Source organism: Euprymna scolopes, chromosome 29, assembly GCF_053919585.1.
Source record: "Euprymna scolopes isolate OS-2025 chromosome 29, ASM5391958v1, whole genome shotgun sequence".
Classification (NCBI taxonomy): domain Eukaryota; kingdom Metazoa; phylum Mollusca; class Cephalopoda; order Sepiida; family Sepiolidae; genus Euprymna; species Euprymna scolopes.
Window position 1 is genome coordinate 15,345,641 of NC_136510.1, and position 12,660 is coordinate 15,358,300.

Below are 12,660 nucleotides of genomic sequence, written 5' to 3' on the forward strand. Positions count from 1 at the left end.
TGTTTAATAACATTTTTAATGGTATATCTTTTATGTATTTAATGGTGTATTTTTTAATAACATTTTTAATAAGGTTTTTTTTAATATTTTAATATATTTTGATGTATTTAATGGTGTATTTTTAATATTTTTAATAACATTACTCTTCTGATTGTTATTAGATCTAAAGAGAAAATTCACTAAAAATTAACCCTTTTTTTATTAATGATTTCAACGTTTTTTTTTTTTAAGAATAATTTAATTATTTCATAAATGTATTTTTTTTCTGTGAATTTTGTAGGAAAAGCTAGAGTTGCATGATAAATTATCTGAAACGCAATATTCTTATGCAACGTTATTGGACGACCATGAAAAGCAACAAAATCAAATGCTGACACAAGGTCAAGATTTTGAACAAGAAAGACAAGCAACTGCTCAGGTAATTTTACATACTTTTATGTTTTCCATGAATTTAGATTTGTCAAACGTGAAAACAATTTTTAACTGACAATCACATTGAATGTGTTTTAATATATGGAAAAGGAAGACAAAACATTGTTTATATGTTCAATGATGTTTCGTCTTTATTGTTCTTAGACTTTCTCAAGATGAATGATGTAAAGAAAACTTGATATATGTGGGGTATCTATGATTTTAAAATGATTTTTATGTACATTTTCTTCCCCAAAAAATAGATTTTAAAATTCAAAATGTGTCTACGAAATAGAATTTTATTTTTATTGATGTGATGAAAAACAAAATATTTTTTTAAAAAAATAAAAAATATTAAAGAAAACAAAAACATTCATGTCACTTCATAGACGTATTACATATTTTGAATTTTAACATCCGTTTCTTTTGCCTTTTTTTTTTTTTTTCTATTAGTACAAATAAGTTGTTTAGAAACATTTAATGACTATGAATTAGTAATTTAATTTTAAGGTTGAAATTATTTTTAAATTAATGAATGAGGATTTAAAAAAAAAATTTTTTTTTTTCAGCTTTTAGATGAATTAGGAAAAGAATTAGAAGATCTTCGGAAATATAAAATCGAAACGGAACACATTCGAAAAACACAACAGAAAAATGCAACAGAATTGCCAGACAAATGTCGAGAATTGGAAGATGAGGTTCAAAAATTACGAGAGGTGAGTTTTCGCTTTTTGAGGTTTTCCTTGTTTTTTAAAATAATTCTGAAATCATCTTCATTTCGGTTTGTCATGAACAAAAAAAAATTATGAAAATCTCTTTAAAAAAAATGGTACTTGTACAGTTTAATCAAAACATTAAAAAAATGAAAATATCGGAAAAGGGTTATAGTGTATGTATCTGTTGGAATGAAGTCCCCCCCCAAAAAAAAAAAGTAAAAAATTCACTTAATTTCATCAAGTAGTTTTTTTTTTTTTTTTGTTTTTTTTTTACAGCAAAAAAAAAACAAAAAACAATTTATGATACTGAGCAAAAGGTTCGATTTTAGGAAGAAAAGCTAGTATGGGGAGGGAGTGTCAGTGCTTTAAACTGAATTATCTCCCCCGTGTCGTTTTCAAAAACTATATGTACAAATATATCCTTTTGTCGATATTTTCATTTTTTAATGTCTTGGTAAAACTGTACAAGTACCCAAAAAATAAAATGTCTGACTGTGTATCCTTTATAAACTCATGAATTATGTATTAGATTTCAACCAAACTTGGTATGCAGATAGTCTATGTAAAGTTAAAACTAGTTTAGTCAAGCAATTTCTTATGAAAGTAGGCCTTCTAACTAACAAAAACAAGTCAATACTTAATATTTTTCTACCCACATGCAGAGTAAAATAAAATAATGATAAACTTTGACTTTTACAAAGTATTAAAAACAAGAAATAATTTTTCCTACAAGTTCAAAATTATTTCCACCATTTAAACAAGTTTAAAGAATCTTCCCACTTCAACTCCCACAAAAAAAAAAATTCAAACAATTGTATTTTTTAAAATAAAATAATTAGATATTTGCTTACTTGCTTTTACTAGCAGAACCCAGGAAGGAGGAGAAGGAGGAGTAGGCTTCGATTTAAATTACAATTTATAACGAGATTACAATTTCTTTCAAAGTCAGATTGAGTCCATCCAGATGTAAATTGATTGTAAAGGTTGTTTTCACAAAATATTCAGCTTGTATCCACGTTTAAAAAAAAAAAAAAAAAAACTCAGTTAGAATTATATGTTCTATTAAAACAAAAGCGATCATTGAAATTAAAAAATAAATAAAAAATCTTATCGTAAGAACACAAAATGACCAAGCTTTATAAGAAAAGATATGAAGATGATTCAAGGCAAATTTTAAAATTATTTTACAATTTAATCTTTTATAATTTTCATAAAATCAGGTTTGTTAATTTTTAATGCTTTTTTTATTTTAATTTGTATTTTGGGGGTGAAGAAAATTTATTATTGACAATTTTTGGACTGAATTCCTCGGTTCAAGGCACTTAAAGAAGACCGTTTATCTTTTGGCCAAAACAGCTAAGACAAAGAAATCAATCCAATAATTGTAAATGTTTTTTTTATTTATTATTTTTTTATTTTTTATTTTTTTTTTAGTGCTTATCTTTCCTTTGATGTATTTTTTTTGTTTTTCTTTTTTTTCCTCTGAGTTACTTCCCTTTAAGCTCTTGTCAACCAATAAAAACTGCCACATTTCATGCCATAATAATCTGAAGTTGGCATTAAATGATTGGTTCCGTTTTAGCTAAGACGAATTTCTGTTCAAATATTTAAGGATTAATTAATCTAACAAATCACCATTAGGTTACACAATCCACTCGGCTTTACTAATAAACACTGCTGCTCATTTACAGGGTAACCATTTCTTTTTTCAAGGAGAGTGCAACCAGATCTACCCCCAAATATAGAACCTTCTTTTTAAATTTTTTTTTTTTTTTTTCAAAACACTCTTAAAATTATCTTTTTATATGCAGATATCATTTGAGTTAAACCAAGATAAATAGATGTACATTTTTAATGTTTGAATTTTTTATGTATTAAGTTGGCTTTTTGCGTGTGTGTTTGCAGTGGGGGTGGGGTGGGGGGTAATATCACTAAGCAATCTTATACAATTTCATCTTTCTGTAGGTGTACTGACTCATTAATCAAACAATCCAAGATGACATCCCCCCGTTAGGTGGTCCTTTTTGTGCTAATCTAATTCTTCACTTTATGGGACTTTTTTATTTTTTTTTTTAATTTTATTTTTAGCCTGCAGATTGAATAAATAGTTTTAGTGATATTATCTACGGAAAACATTAGCATTAATAAAAAATAAACCAAACAAAAACGGCTTAATAGATATGTTGATGTCATCTAGACAGCTATTTTGTCGGATCATGGATCCTAGTGAAGCTAAACACAAGAGTATAAATAAATTTTAATTTCTGACAATATAAAAATTTTAACTGAAATAGATTTTTATTTTTTGATAAGAAATTTTTAATGTTTCTGAAAAGGCAAAAAAAAAAAAATACATAATTTCTCATGCATATTTTTCTGTATTAATATAAAAATTGTATTTTAAAATTAATTTTAAGAATTGTTTGTTGGCCAATTTTCTTTTTCGAAATTTGCCGGCATTTTTTTTTTTTTGTTTTTTGTTTCCTAATTTGAATTCTTTCTTTGCTTTGCTTCAAAAAAGGTTTTGCGCCAGGTTAGTACTTCACGATTTATTTCAATGGCACCTTAGAACTGCATCTTGGATTTTCGGGCACCCTCGATTGTTGGTTCCTCCTCCTCCTCCTTCTCCTTTTTCCCCTCATATTTCCATCAATTGCCGGAAGGACATTTCTTTCTTTTGTTTTTTTCTCTCTCTCTTTTTCCTCACTGCCATCTTTCCTTTTTGGCTCATCCAAGTTGCTGACCTTTTCTAATTTTAAAAACCATTTTCCGTTTTCTCTTGTAGAAGCTCTTCTTTGATTTTGGTGCTAATTACTTTTATTTCCAAACAACAAAATACTTGAAAGTGGAGAATTTTTTTTTTGTTTCTACACACACACACATATATATATATATATTCATGTTTATGGGGAAATATGTTTAATTATATTTCACCTTTTATATATACCAATCCTTTATGAAGCTCAGTGTAACTACAGAGCATATACAAATAAATAACAAAAAGTCTATATTCCAAATTTCAAGATGTTGACCATCTTACTGTTTATTTCTTTAAGTACATTGAAATGCACAATTTTTGACAGCACCTGTTTTATAGCGCAGAATCATTCATGTAATTTTTATGTAAATTTTTTAATTTATTCTGCCCTTAACTCATCAGAAGAAAAGGAACTCAACAACTTTAAAAGAAAATAAAGGAATATGGGCATGATTACAAAATCTGAAAACTGGAAGAGAAGTTGCAATCATTTTACAATTTGTTATGCCATCTTTAAATTTTAATGTTGAGTCATCAACATTAAATTCACATATTAATAAATTGTATTTGCATTGTCATACATTAATATAAAAATATTTTATTCAATATTTTATTAACTAGCATTTCAGCCCGTCGTTGCCCGGGTGTTTGGATGTGTATGCTAAGCAGCAAAAAAAAAAAAAAAGTGGTAGTAGGAAGGCAGGCTCGAACCCATACCGCGAAAGAGGAAAAGAACGAGGGGGGGGACTGACATCTTTGCTGTTATGACCACCACCAAACCGGAAGTGACATAGGTTTAAATTAAGGCTAGACAATCGAAAGGAGAGGATGACTTTTAAAAATATCTGCAAAAAAAGCAACCCCACCCTGTAGAAAAGTGCGAAGTTGAAGGTGAAAATATTAATTTTTTCAGCTAATTTTTCGATATTTGTCGTCTAAAAGGTCAAACTTCAAAATGATACTGATCTTGTAAAAATCCGTTGCCTCTTTCGAAAGTTTTAGACAGACATGCAAACATACATACATTTATATATTGGTAACTAAAAATTTTTGACCCAAACCGATGAAAAAGCTTGCCCTATCTCTGAATACCCGTTATGTCAAATTTCAAATATTTAGACCAGAAATTGTCTGAGTAATTTGGTAGAGACCGCAGAGGTCAAATGTCTTTTAACTTTGACCCCTATTATGACCCCTTAGCATTTATTGTTTTGAGCTCAAATAATGTTAAGTTAAATCCATGTCCAAGGAACCTATAGCTAAAATTTCAAGTGTTTAGACCCAAAATTGTCAGGGGAGTTTGACAGGTTAAATCGTTGAACTTTGATCCCTTAACAGCCAAATTTCTGGCTGGAAACCGATTACAAAGATTTTCCCAAATCTCAGTACCCTGTATATCAAATTTCGTGTCAGTATACTGAAAAGTGACAGGAATATTGTGTAGGGAAATGTACACAGACGCACACACACACACACACACACACACACTTTTACTTTTATATAGAGTTACTAGCATTTCAGCAAGGTGTTGCCCGGGTGTTTGGAGGTATATGTTGAGCAAAAAAAAAAAAAGTGGTCAATTTTTTTTAACTTTGACTCCTATTATGACCCCTTAACAAATATATACATATATATATATATATATGTGTGTGTATATCAAATTTCGAGTCTGTAGACTTAAAATTGACTGAGTTATTGCATAGGGAAATGTACACACACAGACACATTCACTTATATATATTATTTATTAGTTGATATTTATTTACTTAGATAATCTTGATAAGTCAAATCTATAATGTATGTACTTGTGTATATTTTTATATGAAACTAATTGTCAAATTTATTGATTTGTATATATTAATAACCGTTATTCCATGTATGAATATTTTAATTGAGTATATTTCTACGGTTAAACAGATTTTTGCTATTTCCATTTGATTAGTTTTCATTAACCATTTTTAACATTGAGATGTTATTTTTTCCAATCACTTGTTCATTATCGATCCAAGGGAGATAATTCACTTCCATGATTAAAATGAGTTTTTATATATATATATATATATATATATGATAAAATAAAGTCAATTTTCTCCGGCATTTACAGTTTTAATAGTAAAATAAGGAAACAGTCCCTGAACAAATCTTTCATGCTTACCATTTACATTTCATACTGTTTACAATAATTACATTTACTTTAGACAAACTACTTCTCTCAAATATGAAGTCCCACAAAGAAGTAGCAAACAGTTTTATTCGCTATTAATTATGTCCTTTAACTCCACTCATATCACCATGTAACTTAGTCGGTGTAAATAATTTTAAGCCACCGTTTATAACTTTTTTTATTTTTACTTAAATATTTTACACATTTAAATTTACTAATTATTCTCTCCTTAATTGAAAATCTGATCTTTACTTTAAACATTCGTTCACTATTTTATATCTATGATTAATCAAGAACAATATCTGTGCATTATTTCATTTTGAAAGCTATTATGCATCATTATTCATTTGCAAAAGTGGATACTCATTTTTTTGTTAAGATTTTCTTGGGTTGCATGCATAAGATTTAAGGTTGCATGCATAAATCAGCAAACAAGTAAATAAGTGGGGGAGGAATATTTTAAGCTGGAAAATCATTTTTCTTATAAAAAATTAATGAAAAAATGAGCACTCACTTTCTGCCCAGTTAGCGATGAGTCAACATGGATAGACGAATGGTTTCTCAATTTTGGGGTAGGAAAATTGGGATAGGGGCTTTTTTTTTTTTTTTTTTTTTTTACAAACATTAAAATTATTTTTTCGGCTTTGTGGGCCAGGGGGTAAAATTCTCGCTTTTATTTTCTTTTTATGTAGACTTTTTTGGTGGGGGTTGGTATAGAAAAATAGCAATCACTTCATTCATACACAAATTTGACCATAATGGAAAATACTTATGTTTGGCTAAGTATGTGATGACGATGATGATGAACTTCACCAAACAATCTACACATTACGAACCAAACTTTTTTTTTTTTTTTTTTTTTTTAAGTTCGCAATGGAGGTAGGAGGGAGGTAGCAAAATAATGTATCCTAAAACATTAAATATGGTTTTTGCATTTCATTTTATTGTAAAAATATATATATATATATATATATATATATGTGTGTTCTTTTTTTTTTTTTTTTTTTTTTCATAGATATTTTTTATATAGTTAAATCATTCTTTACATATTTCACTTGTCTAACACCAAGATACGGGTCTTGCTAATATTCTATATTCTGTAATTCCAAAATTAAACACCTTATTTAAAAAAAATTTTTAGTACAAAATTTAAAAATGAGGCTTTTCTTTTAGAATTAAAAAAAAATCAAAAAACAATTTAATATCCTAATTCATAAGTTGCATTTAGATTTTAATGCTTCAAAATCAAATTATTTTTGTTGGATTTTGGGTCATTTTATGCTAATTATCTATGGGTTTGGGAGTTTTTGGGTTTTTTTTAAATAGATAAGTAAAAGAATAAATTTTATTAATTCATAGCTAACATTTTCACCATTGCTAGATAAAGAATGTGGATCCCTGTGTACTCCTGCTGCCAACCCTGAATCCCATAATACTGTTTTTATTCTTTTAATGTTTGTGATTTTTCAAGCTTAAATAATTAAAAATGTCTTTGCTGTTTGAGTATCCAAATCCCTGAAGATTGTAAAATGTCATCCTTCAAAATTAACTGAACCATTGGATTATTTGTAACATTTTATTCAAGAAAAAAAAAAAGATGTTTTGTTTTTAAATGCACCACTAGGTTGACAGATAACAGCATCAGAAATATAGGATAAAATTTCATTATGAAAATGTTCTATGTATTCAAGGTTTTGTTAAAAGAACATTTAAAAGGCTTTAAAAATAGAACTAAAGAATTTTCAGATTAACAACACAATGATTTTGAGTTTCTCAGAAACAATATGAAAAGAAAAAATCTAAAGTTTTACAATGAACAATTTATAAAAATTAAAAAGAATTTTGGAAATTCTTGAAATGAACATTGATTTGGGCTACAATTCTCATTTAATTTATTTTCATCCAATGTAACCTCTAACCTCCAAATACTTCTAGTCGAACTCTGAAATCTTTGTCAAACAATTTACAACTGGACCCGTTATTTAATCAATGTAGTTTGCTCTCATTCTGTCACCCATAACCATCTAAAACGTTATTAGTTATCTGGCTTCTCAAAATCACACCTGCTGAAGAGGAAGTATATTTTATTTTTAGTTATTATCACCCATAATAAGGATTAGCCTCTTCAAAATTGTTGCTCATGCCATGATTGCATTTGGACCTGTGGCATAATGGTTAAGAATGTTGGTTAACAATCAGTTCTAAAGTAGCCATCTCCTAGAGGTTGAAGGATCAGTCCTTAGTACAAGTGATAATACCTAAGAATAATACAAATTAACACTTTCTATTCAGTCATGGTTGACAAAATGAGAACCATCTATCCCCACCCACCCTGTGGATTTCTTTCGAAATTCCATAAATGTTCCAAAGTTCAACAAAGATTTCCAAGTTTGCAAATATGCACCTGAAGATCAGAGATTACATCGACTGAAAGGTGAAAATAACAGTTGAGAATAATTGATCAAATAATCCAAAATAATATAAAAGAAATATATCTATAAAGACTTTTTTTTTTAAATAAACGGTTTGAAAAATAAACTGTTTGAAAAATAATATAGAACGTCCTTTTTATTTGAAATCTGTAAAATGCTGATTAGATTCAAAATCTTAAAAACATAGACACTTAAATAGATAGCAAAAAAATTTAAAAAAATAGATAGAAACAAAAACATGTCTCTGTTTCAGTTTTTTTGTTGTCTTCAAAATGCATGTATGCGATGATGGTGATAATATTTTTTATCTTTCTTTTTTTTTTTTCCAACTTTCAGCTTTTTAGTTTTCTTCTTTTCTCTTTCTGCTTTCTAACATTTGTTCCTTGTTCAATCTGACGAATTCATCTGCCAATTTTATCCCCAGTCTATCAGTGGCATTCGCTTTTTTTTATTTTTATATTTTTTTTTTAATGGGGAGGTGATTTCCATGATGAATCTTCATTTTATTCCCTCCTCCTTCCAACCTCTTTCCCTAATTTATATCACCCACCACCTTACATCCTCCATGTTTTTATATCCTCCCCCACAAATGGCCCTTTGTTTATCTCTTCCAAATCTATTCCTTGAATTTGTGTTAGATCTCACCCCTTGTCCCCCAACATTTTATTTTATAAATTTATAAGTTATGAAATTCAACTTTAAGGCAAATATTTTTTAAAACTTTGTCTGCTTGACATTTTAGCCTTTTTTTAATTTTAATTTCCAAGCGAAATTTTGGGGAGGTAAAAGGTTGTGACAAACAAATTAAAATACATCACGTGAGAAAAATGTCTAACTCAAATTTTTTTTTTGTTTTTAAGCCAAGTAAAAGTTTCTAGAAAATCTGTACTTGTGTATAATATGACCCTCGCTTTTTTTTTAATTTCATTAAAATTTCTTGTAATGTACACATAAAAATGCGATGTAAGACTCTAATATTAGCATAGACTTTTTTAAAATCTCTTTCTCTCCTAAATATTTTAAATTTAAAATAAAATAACAATCATTGATATTTGTAGGAATTTTTTTTTTCACTCTATAAAAATTAATTCTCAACACTCACCCTTAATTTTTGCTTGTGGTTTGAGTTTGTTTTTGTTGTGATTTTTTGTTTGTCATTTTTCTAATCTTATTTCTTAATTTTTGTTCTGCATGTAACCACCCTAATAACACAATAACCATTTTGCCTTTTTGTTTTTGTGCACGATTTTCAACAAAATCCACTTTTTCTTTTGTCCTCCGCCCCTGGCTTTTTTTTTTATTCTGCTTTTCCTTCTGTTATCTCAATCTTCTTCACCGTTTTTGTTTTTTTACTGCTTTGTGCAAATTTCCCTGACAACAGCAGTTGCCTTAGCAATTAGGTTCATTCCATTTACCTTAGCAATACTGCAGTCACATAAGCAAAACAAGTTGCCTTAGCAACAGATCACACAAACTTATCTTCATTTCACACATAAAATATTTCCAAACATAAAGGACTTTTCTTTTTTCTTTTTTTTTTTTACTTTTTAAAAGTTGCTTGCTCATTTTTGCAGCCACATATTGTATCAAAATGATCTAATCTTTGACATTAGAGGTATACACACCAAAAACAGAACTTTCTGGTTATATGAAAACTGAATGGTCAAGTGACTGGATGTTTGTAATTTGATACTTGTGTTTTGGAATTTCTGTTGTAGTGGGGAGATATATATATATATATAAAAAAAAAATTTTTTCTTTATATAATGATAATGATACAGTTATTAGTGTCTCTAACCTTGGAGATCTAGGAAAATATTTTTCCTTAGCAGATCACCCATATTTTTTTGGACGTAAATAAACAAATTTATTTTTACTTATAAAATAGCAATCTATGAACACTTTTCATGGTTATACCGATTGGCTGTGTAGCTTGACTATTCTAGGATTTGAACCTCAGACCATATGTACTATGGTCGAATTCGTCAACTGTTATGCCATAACGTCCTTGATGACTTTGTTATTTTTATGGCTTATAAACTTGTTGATTTTTGTTTTGTTTTTACAATAATATATAGACCTTAAAAAAGTAATGTGAAAATATTTAATATTGAACTTAAAATCTAGATTTATATTCATTTTATGAAGACGTCCTAACAAAAAACTTCCAATTTCCCCTCCTTAAAATTTAATTTAAACGTTATTTCTTACAATCAATCAAAATCCTTAAATTTTCTCACATTTCTTCAATAAAGAAAAGTTGGAGATCACATATTTTTATTTAATCTTTCAGTAACTCAACCATTTTCTTTTTTTTTCTTTGTTTTATTTTCTAAATATTTTTTATTTCTCAAATGACTTTGTTGCATTTTTTTTTGTTTTGTTTTTTTAACGTAACAGGTTCATTGTTTGTCTTAATATGCAAGTCAATCCACGCAAAGTCTTTTTACCGAAGGACAAAAAAATAAAACTTGTCTTTTTTTTTTAAATAAACATATGGGTATACATCTCATTTTATATTGTTAAGAGCAATTGATTCCTTGAGATAAAAAGTTGATACAAAAACAAAAATTTGGTGCTTGCCCAGAATGCAACCTGATTAAAAATAAAAAATACAGAAAAGGCTTTAATGTATGTATCCATCATGGAACGAAAATGTCATGTTCTAAAAATCACATAAATTGATCAAGTATTTTTTAAATTTTTTTTTACTTAAAAAAAATCAAATTTTATGAGTAAGCAAGAGTTTGTTTTTATCTGCCATGTTGTTTTAAATAAAGGGAGACAACTCTAACTACCGCTATGAAAATCAACATTGTAATGGATACAATTTACTATTACAATTGCTAAAGAAATATATATGTATATAAAACTATTTAATCAATTTACATGATTTTTGGAATGTGATATTTTCATTCTGTGACGAGTATATACATTATAAAGAATTTTCTATATTGTTTAGATTGAATTCTGGACAACAATCAGAAATTCTTCTCAATTTGTAAAATAATTATATTCAAGACTTTCACATCATTTAGTTCAGTTTTGTTTTACGTGTTTAGTTTTAAAATACATGTTTTTTCTTATGCATATTTGGATGGGAATTTGGTGACTATTAAAACACATTTGATGTTTTTGTGTGTATGATCTGTTTGGTTGAAATTTTTTGCTATTTGCGAGTATATGTTTTGTCTAATAGCAAGTTTGTGGTTATTAAATCTAAATTTTGTCTAACTGACATATTCTTCAATTAGATATTTTGTACAAAAAATGAAATATATGATATTGAAACTATCACAAACTATAATAATAGTTTTTTAATGATTTGGTTCAATAAATTTAATCAAATGATCTTTCAAAAATATATTTTTGAGAAAGATCAATGCTGGTTAGCTACATCTCGTATAACATCAAAATCAACTCCTTAGAAACAGTCACCTATACTATAAAAAAACAGTTGTTTGTGTGTATGTTTGTATGGGCGGCTAAAGGTAAAAAAAGAAAAAACGAATACATAGATAAATGCCCACAAGATTAGTATTTTCTTGATCTGCGTTGACCTGGCTGAATAATATCTAAAATTTAGAAAAAAATATTCATTCTTTGACCCGAAACTAGTGCAGATTTCATCAAGATGGGGGATCAGTTTTCCAAACCGATTATGTACAAACTAAAGGGAAGTAACACACATTTTTAATCAAGGAGTTAATTTCCTTATGTCAACTCATTTCTCAAGGAATCTATAAAAACGAGTTGTCTATCTGTGTGGGTATATCCAAGGAGAGGAAGGGGCTAGGCAGAGAAGAAAGATGGGGAGGGAGAGGGAAAAAAAGGGAAAGAGAAGAAATATTAGGTTTAATAGAAGTGTTATACTTTTGTCCCAGTCAATGCCAGGTAGAACTGGTGGTCAAGGTATGAATTGCTGAAGCAAGCCGAAAAAGAAAAAGCTTAATATTTGGTTAGTTTCATAACAATAAATTGTTCAGCTATTGTTTACACCTAACACAAAAAAGGTATGGCTACATAAATGAAATCCCATTTTAATCTTAGATTTTGCAACGACCACAATGACCTGATGAGATTGAAACATAATCACATTCATATAGCATTCATATATTGAGATTGATTGAAAATAAATACTGCAAAATATCCTCAAAATATGTTGAAATATTATTTTAT

The 12,660-nt window shown here is 28.1% G+C and overlaps 1 protein-coding gene across 9 annotated transcripts in view; it reads left to right on the forward strand.

Moving 5' to 3' along the window:
• The window catches only part of LOC145252501 (rab11 family-interacting protein 4A-like), a 302,623-nt gene that overhangs the window by 278,684 nt on the left and 11,279 nt on the right, over positions 1–12,660 (forward strand). For 7 of the 9 annotated variants that reach the window (XM_080111997.1, XM_080112001.1, XM_080111999.1 and 4 more), the window contains 3 exons: positions 281–418; positions 981–1,127; positions 3,649–3,660. In XM_080111997.1, the coding sequence (XP_079968123.1) occupies positions 281–418; positions 981–1,127; positions 3,649–3,660 (297 nt within the window). The remainder of the gene's footprint in view (positions 1–280; positions 419–980; positions 1,128–3,648; positions 3,661–12,660) is intronic. The other 2 variants (XM_080111998.1, XM_080112005.1) reach the window with 1 other exon arrangement.